We start from the raw sequence: 22,430 nt of genomic DNA on the forward strand, positions 1-22,430 counted from the left end.
TTATAATAATACAAAATAAAACAATTCCAATAAGAAAGTAAAAGGACTTTTCAAATCGCAAAAATCGCAGTCTTTACGATTTACTAATCGCATTGTCTCAAATTGCGATTTCGATCTGAAATCGATTAATCGTTCAGCCCTAGTCTACATGTCTTTTGACCCCCCCTCCCCCCAATTAATTAACCCCCTAACATTTGTTTTCCCTCTGCACATTCATTTCTGTTTCAAATAAACCTCACTTAACAAAAACATAATAAGTTTTAGATAATTAAATGGGTGGGGGGTGGTGGGTCACAAGACATCTGGACCACCACGTATATCAAAACGTTGTCGACCACTGTCAGTCTAAAGCTCTTTCAAGGGAAGAGGAATAGTAGAACTACAACCAACTCTCTCCTGAAGCCCTCTTGCTGTGACTTAGCAGACCCTCGACTCTGGCATGTAGAGCCTCTCAACATTGCCATCATGGGCAAGAATATTGATATTACAACCAGGTCGACCCACACGCGGCATGCGTGCACGTGAGTTTGCACGTTTGCATCGCCCATCGTCGTTTTAATAAGCGACATTTGAGAATATTGTACGAAATAATGTTGAAAGTCCTAATTTTGTCAATCCGATTGCTGGATGGAGGCGCCCTTTTCCCGTGCTCGTCTGCCGGACAGCTGTGCACATTACTGGACGCCTGTGCAAAAATAACTTTATAGCTCATCGGATTCCTCGAGTATAAATACAGATTCTGATTCTGGTAAGGGATGTTGGAGTCGATCCCAGAAGAACCGATTCGATTATTTTTCTTTGAGAATGAAATAGTCGATCCAACTCCACGATCGATTCATAATCTTGGAATCGAAATCACAATTAGCTTTTATTAATACGAAATAATTTACTCAATTATTGAAGTAACTGCCATGCGGTGAACAAGACTCTCTTCCTGAAACTACAATCTGTAGCAGGATAAATTATTGGTGTGATGTTGGTTCATATGAAAACAGTTCGTGGGTGAATTGGCGACACATTGGTTACGTTTAAAAGCATAGTTATAGCTGTGAAGTGCTCTTCTTGAATTGCTTAGATTTTAATAGAGTAGTTATTTTTTTATGGATTGTTATTATTTATTGTTTACTTGATTAACATTCAGGTACCAAGAAATACCCCGAAGCTTTATTCAATGCTTATTCTGTTTCTGTATACATGCGTTTTTTTTTTAATGAATGAATTCTTTAATTGTTCAATCTCTATTAATCCGGCAGTAGTGCATTCTAAAATAAAATAAATGCGTTGTAAAAATAGGGTTTTTTTGGGGTGGGGTGGGGATGAGTTAGAATCGGAATCAAAATCAAAATACAGGATGTTTAAAAAAGATGGACCCGATTTGAAATCGCGATATCTCTGAAATTGGGTCCATCTTTTTCAAACACCCTGTAGATTCCATCAATTCACAGATCGGGAATCCAAACATCTGGGAATCGACCACCGTTACTCGAGATGGAGCTAATCCCGATGGCGATGTCATAACGCCCTCTAGTGGAGGCACTACTCATGACAATTGTTGTGGGTTAGATCGCGTAAATATAAATGTGCCGTTGACCCACTACCACCCGACACAGCCAATTAGTGAGGTTTGTCCCGTAAACAGAACGTGCCAGCCATTTGGTTACTACTTCAGCACACGGGTGTGTTAGAGAGTAAACTCTCAACAATTACAACTTTAGTACGACGAATTTTTTTTCAAACCTGATGATGATTGCTTGTGTTGCAGTCGAAACGTCGTTCGAATTTTTATTGTTTTATATTTGTATTATTTTATTATTTCCCTTCTACGTGACTTTACTGAAAGAACCAAGAATATTTAGTACGACGTTTCACTTAGGCTTTCGCGACCAATATTGTTCATAATCAACGATTTTTGGGTTTAGATCGCGTTATTTATAAATGTGTCGTAACCCTCCACCACCCGACACGGCCAATCAGTAAAAAAAGTGTCACGTTGACAAAAGACAAATAGTTCACTGCTTTAGCCCACCGGTGTGTTGAAGCGTGAAACCACAACATTTACAATTTGAGTACGACGTTTCGCTGGTAATTGCATCCAGCATCATCGGGCAATTCGCCAGAATGGTGAGGCTCTGCTGTGTCTCCCGTTCTTATATAGAGCAGCAGCAGGGTGACGTCATCATTAACTCATTAACTCATCAGGTGCAAAGATTTGAGGGGGGGGGTTATTGTAATTATATACTTGATTAGTAATAAGGCTATTGTTACGATGCGAGTTGTAGATTAGTAATCATTTGGAATGTGTTCTATTGTGATTATGCTACATTAATAATCAGTTAGTGCTTGTTTCCCTTATAAGGAATTGTAATGCATCTTATTTAATAATACGCTTCCAGGCCGCACTAAGCCTGTAGCTGTCTGAGCGATTAAAGTTATTTCTGTTTCTCTCAATCTCAATGGATTCTCTAATTAGTCTTTGCCAGTAGTAACTAGTTTTACACAACACTTCAACGTTGTCAAAATCAATTGAGTGTCCCTGTTGGCAAGCATGTTCTGCCACTGCCGACAGTTGTGTTTGCGATAGTTTAATATTTCTCTGGTGTTCTTTTAGTCTTACACTAACGTTACGCCCTGTCTGTCCAATATAGCATCTGCCACATACACAATTAATCCGAACATCTTGTGAATATGATCAAAGATATTAAACTTAACCCTAATGATATTTTGGTGAGTTTTGATGTGATTTCGCTATTCACTAAGGTTCCAGTGAGCGAGTCGCTTAAATTACTTGATACACTGGTAAAGAATACAGATTTACCAAAAGATATTCCGAAACTCGCTGACCATTGTTTAAATAACACTTACTTCTTATGGAGAGGTGAATTCTTTAAACAAAGGGAGGGAGCAGCAATGGGCTCTCCTTTATCTCCTGCTATAGCAAATTTGTACATGGAAAACTTTGAAACCAGAGTACTTGCCTCGAGCACATTAAAACCATCCTTTTGGTTTAGATATGTGGATGACACTTTGGTTGTCTGGCCACATGGTAAAGATACACTTAACGATTTTCTAAATCATCTCAATGCACAAAACCCGGCCATTCAGTTCACCATGGAAATGGAGGTGAATAACACACTCCCGTTCCTGGATATTTTACTTGGGCATGGCCTAAATGGTAAAATAACACACAGCGTTTACAGAAAGCAAACGCATACTGATGCCTATCTGAATGCGAAATCGCATCATCACCCAGCTCAGAAATCCTCTCTAATCAAGACGCTCATACATCGGGCTAAAACAGTGTCAGATGATGAAAGTCTAGTGAGAGAGATTAAACATGTTAAAGAAGCACTAAGACAGAATGGCTACAATAATGCTCAAGTTAACAGAGCACTAAATGCCAAATCACGATCGCAAAGCAACACTGCTGAAAGCGATCAGATTATTAAAACAATAAAAATACCATTTATCTCAGGAGTAACTGACAAATTAGCCCGTGTTTTGCAAAAGCAAAACATTACAGTAAGATTTGGTACAGTACACAAAATTCAACAACTAGTAACGTGCACTAAAGACGAATTACCTAAATTATCAACAGAAGGTGTATATCGGATTAATTGTGTATGTGGCAGATGCTATATTGGACAGACAGGGCGTAACGTTAGTGTAAGACTAAAAGAACACCAGAGAAATATTAAACTATCGCAAACACAACTGTCGGCAGTGGCAGAACATGCTTGCCAACAGGGACACTCAATTGATTTTGACAACGTTGAAGTGTTGTGTAAAACTAGTTACTACTGGCAAAGACTAATTAGAGAATCCATTGAGATTGAGAGAAACAGAAATAACTTTAATCGCTCAGACAGCTACAGGCTTAGTGCGGCCTGGAAGCGTATTATTAAATAAGATGCATTACAATTCCTTATAAGGGAAACAAGCACTAACTGATTATTAATGTAGCATAATCACAATAGAACACATTCCAAATGATTACTAATCTACAACTCGCATCGTAACAATAGCCTTATTACTAATCAAGTATATAATTACAATAACCCCCCCCCCTCAAATCTTTGCACCTGATGAGTTAATGAGTTAATGATGACGTCACCCTGCTGCTGCTCTATATAAGAACGGGAGACACAGCAGAGCCTCACCATTCTGGCGAATTGCCCGATGATGCTGGATGCAATTACCAGCGAAACGTCGTACTCAAATTGTAAATGTTGTGGTTTCACGCTTCAACACACCGGTGGGCTAAAGCAGTGAACTATTTGTCTTTTGTCAACGTGACACTTTTTTTACTGATTGGCCGTGTCGGGTGGTGGAGGGTTACGACACATTTATAAATAACGCGATCTAAACCCAAAAATCGTTGATTATGAACGACGTTTCACTGGTGATGACAACCAACTTCATCGAACTACTTTGCCAGAATAGCGAATTATTATCAATAATATTGGTCGCGAATGCCTACATATTAAACGGAGGCACTAATTGCATTCTCGTGGGCCTACCAGTGTCTGACACGGTCACACAACCAGGTCATACACACGCAGCCACATGTGCGAACTCTGTTCGGCCTTACACGACGAGTCCATGGACCAGAGCAGAAATTGCCACCGCTTGAGATCGAAAAATTCCAGTCGTATTTATTTATTTGGCGAATACGAGTTGATTAATTGAGAACGCCACTCATTTCAAATGTTTATCGCGTAAGTCACTGTTGCTGACCACGTTCAAGGAATTGAGACCAGCAAAGTGACGGCACCTCAGGTGGCACCGACAAGTGAAATATCCGGGCCCTGGCTTCATGGTCTAAGAGAGCGCCCAAGTTAGGCTGGAATTCAGAATATCGCAGACTTGACAGGCGTGACCTGCAATCAGCTGATAACCAGCGCCCCCCCCCCCCCCCCCATAGAATTATGCCAAGGAGCCTCTATAATATCCGCATCCCAATGCTCGGACCGCCCTGGCTGCTTCACATTTCTCTGACACTTACCCCCTGATCTCATCTGTTAATCAGCTAATCCCCCGCCCCCAACCCCCCCTCCCCCCCCGACTCCTTGGCTCCTCCCCCTTCGCTTACCCCATATAATCGCGTGTCTCTAAACAGCTCTGTCTATTCACTACAGTGATTTTGCTGTGGCGTGTTCCACCTGAAGACGGAGGCTTGTGTTGCTTCCGAAACGTCGTGATTTAATTTAGTTGTTTTCATCTTTTTTGTTTACCTTTTACCTACGTGACTTTACCGAAAAAAACATAGAGTATGAATCTTTGCAGTCACGAAAACTTCAAATCTAGAACCAGCTGATCTTTCAGCTTGAGAACCGTACAAATGTTGAGGGACACCACAACCAGAGCTGCCAATATAGAATTTTATTAACATGTTGTATTGGATATATAGTTTTATGTCAAAGTATACCGTGATATGGACAATATCATTAGATCTTCAGAAACTAAGATTGACGCTAGCTTGTAAAAAAATCACATCATGATTATAATCGTGATGATTGCAGTGATGTTGACCAACCATGATGGACTATTTCACAGCAGTGTCCTGTAATATCTTTACCCAAGCTCAACAATGTATGTTACCGCCAATTAAAGTATGCTTTTCTTAAAGTAAGAAATATTCTAAAGATCCTGATAATTGAAAAAAGAAAATCACATTGAGCTTTAACCTGAACAAAGGACAATTATCATTGAGATCCACATTAGCTGCGCACAATTCACGACCTAAATGCGGAGTTCAAGTTAATTTGGCTTAGCCATAGGGTTTAACTCAGTTTCCCTTGTCAGGCCAGAGTACGTGCACGTGACGAACCATTATCCACACAACCCGAATAACAAGCGCTGTCTGGTGATTGCAGTCGGAAAGTTCTCTGATGATATAACCACTGAAACATTTCTTTGATGTCTCTACCAGGGTCATTCGCAAATGGAAAAATAAGCCATTTGCATTTTAAAATGTTTTAATCATCCGATAACATCCTGTAAAGGACAGTATTTTTTTTTATTCATTAAACCATGTCATATAGATTGCAATATCACAATACTGTTGATGATATTGAAGTGATCACAATGAAGATGTCATGATAGTGCCGATTCTATGTTTATTAAGTGCTGAAAGGTACGCGTGTCCTCGTTACCGGATCATTATTCATACCTTGATATGTGCATGCAGGTACCGATATTCATCCTATTAACGCAACACCAAGTATCACTTGAGAATCATTAGTGAAATTCACAGTGTTGCGTGTAAAATATAATCGTCGCCAACACCAATTGGTGTCATCATATATAAAAAACAAAACTCAACAAGATATATGCTCGCTTTTAAAGGCAATGTCATGTTTAAGATGATGACACAGACCATGATGGCGTGATGGCCATTACTCACTTATCATCAATTACTGGCAATGTGATTAAACTTGTGGGGCGTTTCAGGATTGTGATGCTAGTATTAAGATAAGTGAATACAGTACCTGCAGGTCAGCATAGGTTGTCCAATGAGGAGAGTGGTCTAGGCCCTGGGAATATTTAATTCGCACTACTGGTTCAGATTCATCAGTGGAAATGTTTGCATCTCCATTTGTCATTTGAGCATGGAGACACTCGTTGGGGTGATGAAATTGATGTTTATGATTTGGATGATGATGATGTCTTCCTTAGCCCGTAACACGATCCATCATCCTCTTCACTCCCGTCACCTGAAAGCCACTGCCTGAAGCTGAGGGTTGAGGTACGGGAGAACGGGGGGGGGTGTAAGGGATGAGTGATGGGGCAGTACACAGCAGCTCGTTGCATCACTGAGCCACAGTCACCCTTGAAATGATTAGGACTACAAACAATCCATCAGGGCGATGGATGTCGCTAAGCCTTCGGCAAAGCACATCGTACGAACAAATCTCGGACATAAACACGTGCGTGTTTCTGATCAACTCTCCACGAAGGCAAACATGTTATTTTGCAATGTATAATTTCTTCTAAAGGGATCCGGTAATGAATGTGAGGCAAAGGGTTCCATCTGATATAAAATGGCTCTTTCAAAAAATAAAACACCTGCTATGCCTCCAGAGAACGCCATTCGGTGCTCAATCTATAGCCCCAAAATCCATATTGGAAAGGCAAATGCGATGGGAATAAAAACCCGAAGCAACCACACAGGCAGATTTGCTGCGGTTGTAATTTCTCTATAGGATGTATTAGTTGGGCTCGTCCAATTTGAACATCTTTTCCAAGGAATCCCAATAAAAAAAGTGATCTGTTTCACGTTGGCTCGCGCACCTAATTGGAATCACAACAATCACAAGCGGCGTTTTAATCTTCTGCGTTGTGCAATTACTTATCGCACGCAATCTTCGGCAGACAGCGCGCACGCTGTGTTAGCACGAGCATGCGCATTTAATGAATGACGACCGTGGGTTTATATAATGAAACGCATTTATCCCATGAGGACATGCAGAGGGGTTGAACTTCATTTAAATCATGGCGACAATTTTCCATCCCCATCGAAAAAATAGTGTCTAAATTAGCCACTGTAATTCATTTGAAAGATTTGACAAATTTAGGCCGTAGCTAGAGCACATAATGGCTTACATGAGCAAATGCTGCCATGGGGTGATTGATGAATTGGAAGCTTGGCTGATGGCATTTGTGGAAGGAAGGGGAGACTTGACTTTTAAGTAACCGGTGAAAGATTGCATGGTGGAAGTATCGGTGACTTATGACAAAAACACACGGAATGTCCCCGATCTCGTTAAATCTCGGACGCTAAGCAGGTTTGGATGCTGCTGGATATTACTTGGATGGGCAACCTCCATGCATCAACACAGGCGGCTGTGGGGTTATTTTGGCAGCAGGGGGCGCTGCAGCAAAAAAAAAAACATCCATTGTTGGACTGTACACCGTTTAATACAAACGTCTGGTAAGATAACGCCCACAACCTACACGGTTTCACGAGGTCCTTGTCTGGCAGCAGACTGAAATAAAGGGGATGTACATGTGCATGCACAGGTGAATTGCGAACCCGTGGACTGACCTAGGATCGACATTATTTGAATCCATACTATTTGGTTCTTTCGGTAAAGTCACGTAGTTAGAAATGTGATTTCATGATTTGAATCCTTTAAAGAGTTTACGTTTAGGGGATGGCAAGGTCGTTCAGAGGTCAGGACACTGAACCAGCACCACTTTGTGATTTTGGGTTCAAATGTGGACGGCCACACGTGACTAAACCAGGTTCTCATGCACATTTAGTTCATCGTCTCTGTCCAGTCACCAATGACACTACACACACACGCGCACACAAGATCGCAGTAATTGTGTGAGTTTTTTGCTCGCTTAATGTTCGTAAACTCCTGCTCTGAAAAGTAACAAAACATCTATTTGATGGACATACAAAGAACACGCTTTTCAGGGCACGTTGAAAGCTGCACCCCGAGCGTGGATAGAGAGGCCTTCTGAAGTGACTTCTGAAATGGCATCTGCTGGGGCATTTAACACAAGTTGGTGGTGGTGGATTTATTGCTAAAAGTTGAAAATGTATATCTTTATTACACGACATGATGCCCATAGCATATATAGAATATGATTTAGGACAAAAAAAGCGAACGAATTAAACAAAAAGTAGTGGCTGTACGGAGCCAAAAAACATTGTTTTATGTCAACAAGCATTTGGATATGAGGATTAATATTCGAGTGATTAAGATGTTTACTTACCATAAGCTGTTCCAGTGTAGCCCCACCTGAAAGGAAGGGAACAAGACGAAGAAAACATGTGGTAAAGCTGCCTGTGGGGCGCCACAGGAGGGGATTTCAGACGTGTGCGTGTGCTCACGCGTGCTACGTCCATGTGTATTTGATTATGCGTTTGTCTTCTTGGTTCTTTCGGTAAAGTCACGTAGAAGGGAAATAATAAAATAATAAAAATAAAACATAATAAAATGATAAAAATAAAACATAATAATTGTTTTATTTGCATTATTTTTTTTATAAAAAAATAACACATAATAATTATGTTTTATTTTTATTATTTTTTAATAAAACATAATAATTATGTTTTATTTGTATTATTTTTTTTTATAAAAAAATAACACGTAATAATTATGTTTTATTTTTATTATTTTTTAATAAAACATAATAATTATATTTTATTTGTATTATTTTTTTTTATAAAAAAAGAAAACATAATAATTATATTTTATTTTTATTATTTTTCCCTTCTACGTGACTTTACCGAAAGAACCAAGAAGATGAATCCCTGTAGTCACGAAAGCTTTAAATCGAAATTTATGCGTTTGTATTTCCACATGCTGCATATATCTGAACCAGTCCTGGGCCTCCCCTTACATCAACTTACCTCACCTCGGCCTTAAACGACGAGTACCTAGTGCGATGTGTAAACGTCTACAGTGCTAATGGAAGAAAAAAAGTGTCCGGGCATGGTTGCTGACCTTACATGACCCGCTCATGCGATATGCCAGCCTTAATGGGTGCTCTCTAACAGCACTTACCCCAGAAGTACATATATACAGGCTATTGTGTTAAGGGGCCGTCCATAAATGACGTCACGCGATTTTGGACGATTTTCGACACCCCCCCCCCCTCGTCACACGGCGTCACAAAAAGTCAGACCCCCCCCCTCAAATATGACGTCACAAAGCTCTGCCTCCCCCCTCAAATAAAACACGCCTCAAATCGCTTTAAACTATTGTCATTGTAGTGCGTATTTAATGTGGAGCTGCACTCTGATGTTGTAGGCGAAAACATGTATTAAAAAAGTCTATTTAATTAAGTAGAACGTGTTGTCCATATTTATTTAAAGTTGCGCATTTTGATGTGACGTCACATTTCTCAACCCCCCCCTCTCGTCACACATCGTCACAAATGTCTGACCCCCCCCCCCCCCTAGGTGCGTGACGTAATTTATGGACGGCCCCTTACACGTGATTCGTGTGTGTGCGAACCCACCAGTCCCAGCATCCCAAGGGATTGGAGAGAGTGGATCGCGCCTGCGGGTACAAGATGATGATGTTGTTGAGGTCTCCAACCTCGTTGTAGCCCAGCAGCCGTGCGTACTTATCTCCCAGTTTCTCCCTGGTCGCGTGCACAAAGACAAAGATCCCCCGTATAGCCTTAAGAGACTGTAGGGGCAAGTGCTGTTAGCGAGCACCTATGAAGGCCGGAACGGTACACGAGGGGGTGGTTGGCCAGCACCACGCCCGACCGACTTTGTCTCCCCAGTGGCGATGTTTACACACCGCACCAGGTACTCAGTTGAGGCTGAGTCGACATAGGGGAGGCCCAGGACCGGTTCAGATAATCGCCACCGGTGTTGGTCGTGAGCGGGAATCGAACCCGGGTCGCCCGGGTTCATAGCGCAGCGTAGCGCTAACCGCTACACCACCACTCCCCACACACACCACACACACACACACCACACACATACCACACACAAAGTCAAAGACGGCCCCATAAAGATCCACCCACTCGCGGCTTCCGCACAAATCTCACATGGCCACAAGAATGGGAGTCACTGGACCTGGCAAATAGGGTAGCTCATTCCTACCCCGGCAGCAACAGCAAGCCCCCTGGTTGCAACCTCCCCAGGAAGAAGTGGGTCCACCCTCAACAGGTTCAGGACTGGTCACGGCACACGCCTCGCCAACCTCCGCCGATGGGGGCATAAGATCAAGCCCCCCTGTGTGCTTGTGGGGGCGGAGCAAATCGTGCACCAACATCCTCAACAAACTCATCGGAGACCTCCTTGCCTTCAATACGGCAGGACCGGACGCAACCGCTCGGCTTAGGGACGTTGCATTCGCTAAATGGTGATGATGATCTTCTTGGTTCTTTCGGTAAAGTCACGTGGAAGGGAAATAATAAAATAATAAAAATAAAACACAATAAAATACAATTCTCACGACGTTTCGGCCACAACGCAAGCAGCCGTCCTCAGGTGAAGAACAGGTCTGTCGGAAAGACAGCGTCTGAATGAACACCACCAAGCTTGGCAGAGTATATTTAAGCTGGGTTACGGGAGGAAGGGCGCCTTGACAAAGGAATTTGCATATCAACAGAGGAATTTAGCATATTTATGGAAAATGCAGATATGGGATTAGTCACTACGTGTGGAATGTGTAGGAGGTGGGGGGGGGGTCTCAAAGTCATATTATGCCCGTGCATTATGTAGGATTAGCAGCAACAAATGGAGGAGGTAAGGTTAGCAGTAATAAAGGGAAGGAAGTGGTGATGATGATGATAATACCCATTAAGGCCGGCACGGCACACGAGGTGGATGGGTGGCCAGCACACATGCACACACACACATGAAGCTGAGGATGGACAGCACAAGTCATTATTATCCAGAACCATTGTCCACGTGGAGTGAAGCCCCAACAGTTTGTCGAAGGCTCCACGGTGGGATGTTCGTCTTGTTTTGTTACACTCACTTTCCCTGCTTGCAGCCATGGAACGCGATGTGAAGTTTGCACACTGTGAGGTTTTAAGTGGGGTTGGAGAGGGAAATTGAAAAACATCAAGCAGAGTTAGTGCGTGGGACTGTCTGAATGACATACAAAACGTGTAATGCCACAGTCCATCGCTACATATTCACCATGACCAATTCACCACCCAAACACCCAAGTGCAGCATTGGTTCACGGTGGTGTAACGGTCAAACTCTATAGATGTTCACATATATTCAACCTTTTTACATGTCCGCCTGTACCTCAGGCCCCAGCGAGTCAGATATGCGACGTTTTACTGTACATGTTACATGTTGTTAGTGAACCCTTAGGAAAGCCAATATCAAAGACAATGTATTTAATAAAAACACAATAAAACGGTATGATTTTCAAAATGAACAAAAGATACAAAAACTCCTAAAGGTGTAGCAAGGCACTGATTCTGCCGGTTGAGGGTCTCCCAATACAATGCGGGTTCCTGCGAGTTATTTGTGGCGATGGTGGGAAGCATAGACTTGGGATCATAGAAGTATAGCGTAACTAGTTATTTAACTGCACTGCACTCCGCTGGTTCGCGATGTAGCCCCGCAGCCCACGACACCCTTGGGGCCGTCCATAAATGACGTCACGCGATTTTGGACGATTTTTGACCCCCCCCCCTCGTCACACGGCGTCACAAAAAGTCAGACCCTCCCTCAATAATATTGTCAATGTAGTGCGTATTTAATGTGGCGCTGCACTCTGATGTTGTAGGAGAAAACATTTATAAAAAAAGTCTATTTAATTAAGTAGAACGTGTTGTCTATATTTATTGAAAGTTGCGCATTTTTATGTGACGTCACATTTCTCACCCCCCCCCCCCTCGTCACGCATCGTCACAAATGTCTGACCCCCACCCCCCTAGGTGCGTGACGTCATTAATGGATGGCCCGCTTGCTATGCAGAGCGGTCACTCGTCCAGGCGCGAGCGAGGCTCAGGTTTGACCTTCTGAACCCTCCTGGCGAGGGTTCAAGTTTGACCTTCTGAACCCTCCTGGCGAAAGTTCAAGTTTGACCTTCTGAACCCTCCTGGCGAGAGTTCAAGTTTGACCTGCTGATCTGTCCTGGCGAGGGTTCAAGTTTGACCTACTGATCTGTCCTGGTAAGAGTTCAAGTTTGACCTTCTGAACCCTCCTTGCGAGAGTTCAAGTTTGACCTTCTGAACCCTCCTGGTGAGAGTTCCGACAGAGAAAACGGGGCGCACTCTGGGTGCTTTAATCCGAGGCGAACTTCGTTTCGGGTCAAATTAACCTCCAGGCACGAAGAGGACATCGTGAATGCGCTCCGGTTTTGTCGTTCGTCAACGTTTAGAGAAAGAGGGGGTGGGGGGAATGGAATCTCACCGTCTCCGGCCGCACACGCGCGCGGCACGTACGCGTACCCGCTGTTGTCCATGCCATACGTGGAGGGCGGGGAGAAATTGAAATATTCCTTTTGGTCGAAGTTAATGAGCTGGTGGGTAGAGAGCGGGGTCGGGAGGTGTGGGGGGGAGGGGGAGACATTGGTACGGAGGGAATGTCATTAATTGTCAGTGCATTTGAAAGGTACGATTTGAAATATGAGAGGTACGTCATCGTTACCTTGTCTTCGGTCGTTAACATAGAGAGATCTAAGGCAGTGCTTCTTTGTTCGCCCAGAAAAGGGGGACCTTGTCTTAGAAAGCTTTCAAAAAATTGTGTTGTCAGTATTTTTTGCATGTTAGAAAGTACCCGGATATGAGCCACCCATACATGTAACATAAACTGAAATTCCACGCGAAACTTTTCAGAAACCGAGCTCCTGTGCTTCTTCCTGCAGATAAGCGCTTGTCTTTCAGGTGGGTGTCGCATGCAATTGATGGTGCCATCTCTGCCCCCCTCTCCCCTGACTCCCCCCCGTGTGGTGTGATGTAGCGTGGTGTGTGCGGTGTGTGCGGCGTCTATGTCGTGTGTATGCACCGCACCCTTCGATGAGCACGGTTGGCTACGTACGGTGCGAAAGAAGTTCAACACACATACGTACATCTCTACATAATCCACCAACCCCCGCCTCCGGGGTGGCTTCCCGAATCGGACCGTTTACTGCTCACAATCCGACTCCGTGGCGAGTGAGATGATCCCTGGACATGAGCGGTAGCGCGTTTGGCATGGGCCTGGGTGTGAGGAGTGAAAGGAAGCCTCTGCACTCCTGCGGCCCATGGGCCACGGTGCATCTGAAATGCCTGCACACCCAGTCGCTACGCCACTGGATCCCCAGGTAAAGCAGCCAAAGGCAAAACTAGAGTCCCGTCTGTCAGTGTGCCGCGGTGGCGAAAGTTTAACCACCGCGCGTGGTGTACGGGAGGTCGTGGGTTCGATCCAGACCCTGACGCCTGTTGTATATTTGGCTTTGCGTGTCTCTCTCTCCGTCGTTACGTGGATCTCTCTCCGGGTCCTCTGGTCTTTCCCTCCACATTTAGAAACACGCGTTAAGAGCATTTGGCTGCGATAAATGTCCACGTGATAAGCCACTTCGTTGAGCTATCATTTGTGGCCGGTTCGCATCTGAAAAAGAGCTGTATAGCGTCCCAGCTGAGTGAGATCATGAATGTGTGAGTAAGGGAAGGCATATCACTTACCTCTCCCTCAGGTTGATGAGAATCGCTGGGCCTCTGTGGAGAAATCAGACGACAGTGAGTGAGGTTAGAGGGGATAGGGGTTTGTAATAGAATTGATAAATGTAGCGCTAGAATAAAAGCAGTTAGAGGGAAGAAAAAAATAGAGGTAGTAAGAAAATAAGATGATGGGACGAGATGAGTAGATTTGGAGGCGAGAGGTGGACGGAGGTGGTCAGAAACAGTGAAGAGTGAACGATACGTTGGCGGAGGCCATTTGCCCATCAGTGGGATATTAATGGATAAGAAGGAAAGAACCTGGAAAGGACGCTTTAGTAATCCGAAATAAAATAGAATAGAACCTTCCAAGGAGTATAAGCATCGATACAACAGCTGCAACTGGTGCATGCAGTGAGTGAGGAATGTTCACCGCCAAGATGTATGCAATAGGGGACATCTGGCTCGACACGTGATGGAAACAAAATGAGTAAATAAATTACGAAAATAATCAAACTCGCCAGTGACTCTGATATGCAGAGAGCGGTACCCGTCCCCTCACCTGGAGGCCTCCTCCGTAGATGTGGTTGAGGAGCTCAAAGGCGGCGTGGTAGCCACAGCTGTTGATGTAGTCTGAATTTTGGGAGCCACACGCTCCGCCGGTGCTCACCGTGGGCTGTGCGAGAGTGAGTGGGGGTGAAAGCGGGAAATGGGAGGGCTTAGGATCCCTGGTATTTATATGCAACATGCTACTTATAAAGCCTGACGTTTATAGTTCACGAATGTATCTTCACATGAATAATTAGAAAATAGTCAGCAGTAAAGCATGGTGACTCTGTGTACAGTCCTGGTTTTATACTAATTAAGAGTCATGCGTGCGGCAGTGCCGGATTAAGCTAGTGCGGGGCCTGTAGCATACGTTATAAAGGAGCCCTAAAATAAAATAAAAACACGTAAATATTAAAACACACATTTTTTACTTGCATAGTAAAGTTATTGTATTTTTTCATTTGCTATTCAGCCAGATAATACTACAAATCGCTAACCTTAAACACCCAGTCGTTCATAAAAGTCGAAGGCAGTATAGTACTATAGTAATAGAGCAAGTGCAAAATCACTGAACCAGAATTGATAGCTTGAAAGCATTTAGCGCGGGGCCCTTGAAAGTGTGAGGCCCGTAGCTACTACATATGTAGCTACTACATATGTAGTAGCTACATATGTAGCTACTACATATGTAGCTACTACATATGTAGCTTCTTTTGCTCCTAGGATAATCCGGCACTGGTGTGCGGACACCGCTATTGTATGGGACAACCGTGTCCAGGGGAACTTCTCTAATCTGTGGTGAAGTGGGGAATGAACATCACGGATCTTGTTGTCCGTTAAGTTATCCGCAAATTTATTCCACTTTTCCGCACAAAAAAAACCCCCCCATGGATAATCTCAAATAATAATTAATAGAGCGAGCATAATATGGGATTTTTTTTGCACGAAATAGAGGTATAGTAGCGAGTCATAGAGAGGTGTAACTTACAAAGCCATGCTCAGCGGGGATGTCCAGGACGGTGCGGATGGAGCCAGCCGCGGTCACAAATTCCTGATAGTACTCCTGTACCTTGCTAATTATCCCTACAAAGACAAAGATCCCCCCGTATAACCTTAACAGACCGTTGAGGCAAGTGCTGTTAGCGACCACCTAATTATCCCCTTCATGTACACGCACACACACAACTGATGCACGCATGTATTTGTGTCCCAGTGCACGTTCATCAACATCATCGTCGAGTGACGTAGCCCAGTTGGCATGGACGAGGGTGCAAGCAATGGCATGGGATTCTCTGCACAATCCCCCCCACCCCCATCTCTTTGTAGCCCAGTGCCTGGGCCCCCTCTTGCCCATGGGTCCTAGTTGCTGTTACATCAGCGCCCGCACGCCCGATAGCTACGCCACCATAATAATATTTTTTTTCAAAATCGCCTTTATAACCCAGGTGAGAGGCCTGGGTTAAACCGGGGGAGAGTCTCTTTTTTAAAGACAAAGCACGAAAAAAACATCAATTACATCGAAAGCAAAGCAGCATATTGTACGTAACGTTGAACTTCTTTTGCACTGTACGTAGCCAACCGTGCTAAACAGAGATGCGGGAGGAGGACAACAAAGATAAACACAAAAAGCAGTTCTAAAAAAGTGAGTTTTCAATCTAGATTTAAAAGTGCACAGCTCCAGTGGATTTCCCGAACATCGGAAGGAAGAGCGTTCCAGACGGCCACAGGAGCGCAACTGAAAAGCGCGCGATGCGGTTGACCACCGTCTTTGTTCGGTGGCCAGCCGAAAACCGCTGCACGTGATCACACAGCGCATCCGGGCCGAACCGTCCGCTTACCCGGGTGGACGGTGGAGTCCTTGGTGCCCGCGAACAGGAAGACGCGCGCCGAGCTCATGTGCGACGTGTGGTCGATGGACAGGATGTTTTGGGCATTGCGCGTCACCTGCTGCAGGTAGGAGACGGCTACGCTCTCCGGCCTTTTCATGCACGTCTCCGTGGCTGTGAGCGCGCTGTTCTGTGCGCAGTAGTAGGGAGCTGGTGGGGAGAGAGGGAGAGAGAGAGAGGGAGATGATGATGAAGGCAAAAATGAGAAAAGACAAAACTCGATATATTGTCCTCTTGGAACCTCCTTTTCAAGTATCAAAATATGAGAATAGGTTTAAACCCTTTAGCGCAATTAAACAGATGTTAAGATGTAAAAACACCAAACAGAAACCTTTTGCAAGGAATCATGTCTCAATTAACCACATGTACTTGCCTAAGGGTCCTGGTTGCAGGACCCATGGACATGTTCGCCACAAGTCGACCACACTTATGCGCAAGAGCAGGTGGACTTCTCCACAAATCTGGCTGTCGCCTGATGAAGCTGGTTGTAATTACTGGCGAAACGTCGTCCTCAAATTGTGAAAGGTGTGGCTTGGCTCTCCAACACACCGGTGTGCTGTACTGGTGACGAATTGACCACGTTCTGTTAACGTGAAAACCCTTACTAGTTGGCTGTGTCGGGTGGTGGCGGGTTTAACGACACATTTATATATTTACACGATCTAACCCAAGAAACCTATATTATGGAAGTCAATTAATGTCGATTTTTAAACTTTGTGCGTGTCAGAAATCAATGTGTTGATTTGCATGCTACATGCAATGGATTCGCATGTACCCTGCACTAAAGGCTGCTACATCAGCCACAATGTAGCACAAGTATTTAATTGTTAAACATATCAAATATAAACCCAGAATCGCGACTTGTCATATAATTTTATTGAAACAGGGCTGAATGTTTACACCCCTACTATTTACCACATATTTACCTTATTCCCATTAGGTATCTGAGAAAACGAAGGTACAAACAAATCAAAAGAGAGTGCGTAAGGCATACAGATGCCACGACTGGTCGCCAAATGTGTAGCTTCGTATCACTCAACAACTCTCCCTTCCAGAAAACACCCCATCTCAATGCCTTCTCACCTCAGGAAACAAAGCTCACTGACCGGCTACTCACCGACATAACCTCTACGCGGCGCCCGAAGGCCCGAGATCCATGACTCCTTACCCCCTGCGATGACTGCGACGCCCATGATGCTCTTGGAGTGGGCCACGTGGAACTGAGTGGCCATGCAACCGCCCGAAGACAGCCCCGACACTGACACTGCCGCCAGGTCCACCTTGTACGTTCCTGCACGGCAAACGCACAAAGATAAAGTCAGCTCCCCCACCCCCTTGTAGCCTTCAGTGCTGTTGGGGCAAGTGCTGTTTGCGAGCACCTACGAAGGGCAAAACGCGACACATTAAGGGGGTGGTGTGGCCAAGCAACACGCACAGCCGCCTTTGTCTCCCCAGTGCTGATGCCAGCTATGGCTGCAACGTTTGGTCGTACATGTTATGTAGATCGTTTATTGTTAAAATTGAATCACAGTTCCTATGATCACTGTTACATTGTTTTTATAGATTATTTTCGTGATTTTGAAAACGTTTTGGTTTCGCCATGTTTGTTTGTTGTAGTACGGAGTTAGACTGATGGCTTTAATCTAAGTTGTCTTGTGGTTATTGTTTGACTTGCATCCCACTGGGATTTTGCACACAGCGTTGAAATGCGGTGTTTTTTCTGGACGACTTTGCTGTTTTTATCCTGGATTTTTCTGTTGCGTGTAGTCACTTTAAAATGTTTCTTGTTCATGTTTTTGTTTTGTTGCGGTTGCACCCGAGTCAAGAGCCGCATGGCTCACAGGGTTATACCTAATGAATGAAACACGAAACAAGACACCGGGTACTCATTTGAGGCTGAATTGACCTCCAGGAGGCCCAGGACCGGTTCAGATATTCATCACCAATGTTGGTCGTGACCGGTAATCGAACTCTGGTTGTCAGATTCGTAGCGGCGTGCTACAAACCAGTGCGCCACAGCTCCCCCGCACGACATATGCACACACGGACACGCACACGCACGAACACAAATGGCAAAGATCCCCCGCTAAGCGAGGATATGTCTACTCGAGACAAGTTCTGTCAGGAAGTACTTTATTGTTGTGTTAAGCAAGGCCCCGTCTTTCCGATGGAGTGCTCTTTCCAAAAACATCTGGAAATCCGGGAGTTTGTGTGAAACAATCCTGACTCTGCTGATGAGACACAGAAGGTTAAACCCAATTCAGCGTTCGCTTGCTTAAACAAATGCTGCTGGACAATATTGTTCTGGCAATAACACTGATGGACTAAAATTGTATTTTATATGTAATGTGGAGACACTCGTAATGCCCCAATAATAACGCATAACGAGTGAGTGTGTTCTTCTTGGTTCTTTCGGTAAAGTCACGTAGAAGGGAAATAATAAAATAATAAAATGTTTACATAATAAAATAATTCTCACGACATTTCGGCCACAACGCAAGCAGCCGTCCTCAGGTGAAGAACAGGTCTGTCGGAAAGACAGCGTCTGAATGAACAGTGATTGTGTTACTTAATATTGAGGTCGACAGAGCGTGTAAGAAGATGATGTGCTCAGTAGGACACAGAAAGGATTGGTGATGCCAAACACTAAGAGTTGACGTCGCTAACATCTGGACACGTGAACACACACACATGCACACGTACACACTTGGCGTACTGGAAGATAATTGACGGAATTTAATTGGATTGTTATGACTGCACTGGCAGGAGGACATTCGTACCAAGTCGGCTTTGCGCATCGGTGCCACCCAAGGCGAGGGCGACGAAGAGGGCGAGAGGGAACATCTTGTTCCGTCGAAGGAGAAAAGCCAGTTGTGAGCGCCTGTGGACGGCACAAAAAAACACTCATCTGCAGGATTCACTGAGGGCCTCTATCAACTCTTCCCGAAGCGCACGGCATCACCTCCCAGGCAGTGGCGTATCTGTCGTGAGTGCAGGCGGTGCAACTGCACAGGAACCTCATGCTATCGGCGCCCGAGGTGCCAATCCTATGCCCCCTGACCTTCACTAACCCGCACTGACCAGCGTGGTCAAGTATGGTCAAACAACTTCCATAACCACCACGACGTGCGGAGGCCGATATCCTGCAGTGGCTTGACAAAGGACCTCCGATTTGCACGGTTGGCTACGTACGGTGCAAAAGAAGTCCAACATACATACAAAGGACCGTGCATTTTTAGTTTTTTAACTTAAGGGTGCCAGCTGCAGATGCAAATTCCTACCGACGAGAATTTCGGCGGCCTGCGGTCGCCTTATTCTGCCTCCTGCGGAAGGCTTCTCGGGGCTTCACGCACCACCCGTCACATCCCACTGATGTCCTCTTCAACCCCCCACCCCCCCCCATGTGTGCTTGACTCTATTATATGCAGGGTGTGTAGGTATACATGCCGACAAAATACATTTACTTTTTTGTGGGGGGGGGGGGGGGGGTGAAAATGTTTTTGGAAACCTGTTGGATCAACTTTTTACCCCCTCATCTGGTGGGGCGGGGGGGGGGGTCCACTTTCTATAACGTTTTGATTGAGGCCTTCTGAAAGGCTCTTATAATTTAGTTGATGGGCTTTTATAATAGCTTGTCATTCACCGTAGTCATTAAAAGGGCCCTGGTTGTATGGGGCAGTGCACAAAGAACTACGCCACTGCAGCCCATGCATGCACACGCAGGACTGAGCTGGATCTGTTTGGATCAGCGACTCCGAAAATATGTACGTTCCCGGCACACCACGTCCAGTATACATCTCCCGATGGCTGTGGCTAGAAACCACGTGGCACGTCCGGGTCTACCAGTGACCATGAAAATATTCAGTGAGAAAGTAAGTACTTTTTACACGCATAAAAAAACACGTAATAGCATAAACGCACAGTAATGTTTAAAAATAAACGTACCGCACATAACCACAAATAATGTTTGTGCAATTCACGACTTTCTCCGGTGCCATACCTGTACAGCCACCAGGTATGCTGGCCTCCAGCAAATGCAGGGCAGCTGAAAAACAATTGCAGTTACTCTTAGGCACATTTATACCACCCCATTGACCCTGAGCTGTTTAAAAAAACACAAGTATATCCAGCCCCTTGTCCTTAAAAAGCAGGATGTGCCCAAACAAAACGCAGAGCCTTTGCCCATCACACGCCACCTTATGTCACCTCTCACACCTCAGCCTGCACTGACTCACTCATGACTATCAGGTGCGTGAATTCCCACATGCACAAATACAAGATAGAGGCAGACTGGGAGAGAGAATGAGATAAACAAAGACTGAGCGAGAGAATCAGAGAGACGGAGACATTTTCAGGCTTAACACATTAATTCTGATAATAAATTGAAGGTTTAAACTTACAAGCTCATTATTACGAATCCTGCTAACATGTCAAAAGAACTATGTTTTCAACGATTCAAACATTGGTTGCATAATACTGTGGATACAAAAGAGCCGATGCCCTAGTTACTATAGCCGCTTTCATTTGTAACTGCTGAATGAAAGCCTCCATATGTAGCGTCAGTCATGGGGGTTGCTTGCCCATACTTTACCACACTGGGCAGTGCAGGTTGGTGAAGAGAGGGCCCAGGACCAGTTCAGATATCACTCACCACTGATGGTAGCCATAGCCAGGAATTAATCAAACTCAAACCACTGCACCGCCACTCCATTCACGTACAAAGATTTCCTCTAAATTATTGTGTCCACATTATTTTTTCAAGAACCTTTCTAAAAAAATCTGTACAGGCAAACACATATCTTGAGAGAACATTCACATAGCTCCCATCTTGGTACAGAATGTCATCAAACAACTGGGAGTGCCTCTTCTGAACAATGAAGGGTGCATGAGATGGTGGTGCTGAGGTTTGGGAAGCAGTGGCGTCCTGGCCTTTGTGGGCTCAATTGCCATTCAGATTGATAGTTGTCGTTGACTATTCGGTGTCCACTCAATATTCATAGAATTGGATGAATTGGATATGGTAAAATTGACCTCATCCAAACGTTGGTTCAGGTAGCCTCTCAGGACAATTAACGTTTATTGTGACTGAAAGTATTGAGGCTCATGGATAAATAAATGACATCAGCATCAGTAGTCACGGTATTGTAGTGGACACTCTCCTCCTGAGACAGGTAAGAGTTCTAGTCCTTGTATTCCACCTTCTCCATCACACACAGCTCCCTCCTTCATCCACAGTTCTCTCCTTTCTATCCACAGCGTTCTCTGCCCTTCGCTCTTGCCGACGTCCCCTCTTTATCCCCACGGCCCCCTCTCCCATGCCCTCCCCTCATCCCTGTCTCCTCATCTCCAGCCACCAATCCAATATCATCACATCTCGGACTATGATAATAGTTTTTTTACCCTTTTATCTGGCAACAAAACTGACACATTTTTTACAAGGAGTCATGTTTGCATTGACCACAATACCTGCGGTCGGAATGCAAACAAAAAACACAACTCTGATAATGTGTGCACTGTCCTTGAAATTGATTGGTCCACACCCGAGACAGGTGTCAGTTTTGTTGCCAGATAAAAGGGTAAAAAAACAATTATCATATTTTGCTGCTGGCAAAGGAGGTTCCAATGGTATCTCGGACTATGTCGACTCATCTCCAGCCACCAATCCCCTCTCTTCGTACTTCGGTGTTACTCCCGGTCAAATAGGCCTAGGAATCAACGTTAGCGTGTCGGGGATAGGAAATGCCGATATTATGGAGTACAGTATCAAAAGCACTGTGATTGTTACCATTGTCATTGTCATGCTGTTATCGATGGATGATGCATTTGTCATGTGACTCCTTGTTCATGAAAAATTGCTGCGACAAATCATATATTTCATACATAACAGCGAGCTGCTCTTCAAACGTGCAGCCGTGCA

At 44.6% G+C, this 22,430-nt stretch overlaps 1 protein-coding gene across 1 annotated transcript; it reads right to left on the reverse strand.

The window, feature by feature from the left end:
• Nucleotides 1-6,528: 6,528 nt before the first annotated feature.
• On the reverse strand, nt 6,529-20,652 carry LOC144718720 (poly(3-hydroxybutyrate) depolymerase-like). Its single transcript, XM_078594196.1, has 12 exons — nt 20,514-20,652; nt 19,294-19,394; nt 17,682-17,804; nt 16,466-16,663; nt 15,616-15,710; nt 14,641-14,754; nt 14,106-14,138; nt 12,853-12,961; nt 11,457-11,499; nt 9,976-10,101; nt 8,725-8,750; nt 6,529-6,733 (listed from the first exon to the last, which is right to left on the reverse strand). The coding sequence occupies exons 2-12, from the start codon at nt 19,355-19,357 to the stop codon at nt 6,672-6,674; spliced, it is 993 nt and encodes a 330-aa protein (XP_078450322.1). The 5' UTR covers nt 19,358-19,394; nt 20,514-20,652; the 3' UTR covers nt 6,529-6,671.
• Between the last annotated feature and the right edge of the window lie 1,778 nt (nt 20,653-22,430).

This window comes from Lampetra planeri, chromosome 5 (assembly GCF_965212315.1).
Source record: "Lampetra planeri chromosome 5, kcLamPlan1.2.h2, whole genome shotgun sequence".
Taxonomy (NCBI): domain Eukaryota; kingdom Metazoa; phylum Chordata; class Hyperoartia; order Petromyzontiformes; family Petromyzontidae; genus Lampetra; species Lampetra planeri.

What these genes read in the sequence shown, in the direction of transcription:
- LOC144718720 (XM_078594196.1), bottom strand. Translation starts at nt 19,357, where the DNA reads ATGTTCCCTCTCGCCCTCTTCGTCGCCCTCGCCTTGGGTGGCACCGAT. An exon ending in CGTCGCAGTCATCGCAGGGG is followed by an intron (nt 16,664 to 17,681) that starts GTAAGGAGTCAT and finishes TCTCCCCACCAG; the next exon opens with CTCCCTACTACTGCGCACAG. An exon ending in TCTACGGAGGAGGCCTCCAG is followed by an intron (nt 14,139 to 14,640) that starts GTGAGGGGACGG and finishes ATTTCTCCACAG; the next exon opens with AGGCCCAGCGATTCTCATCA.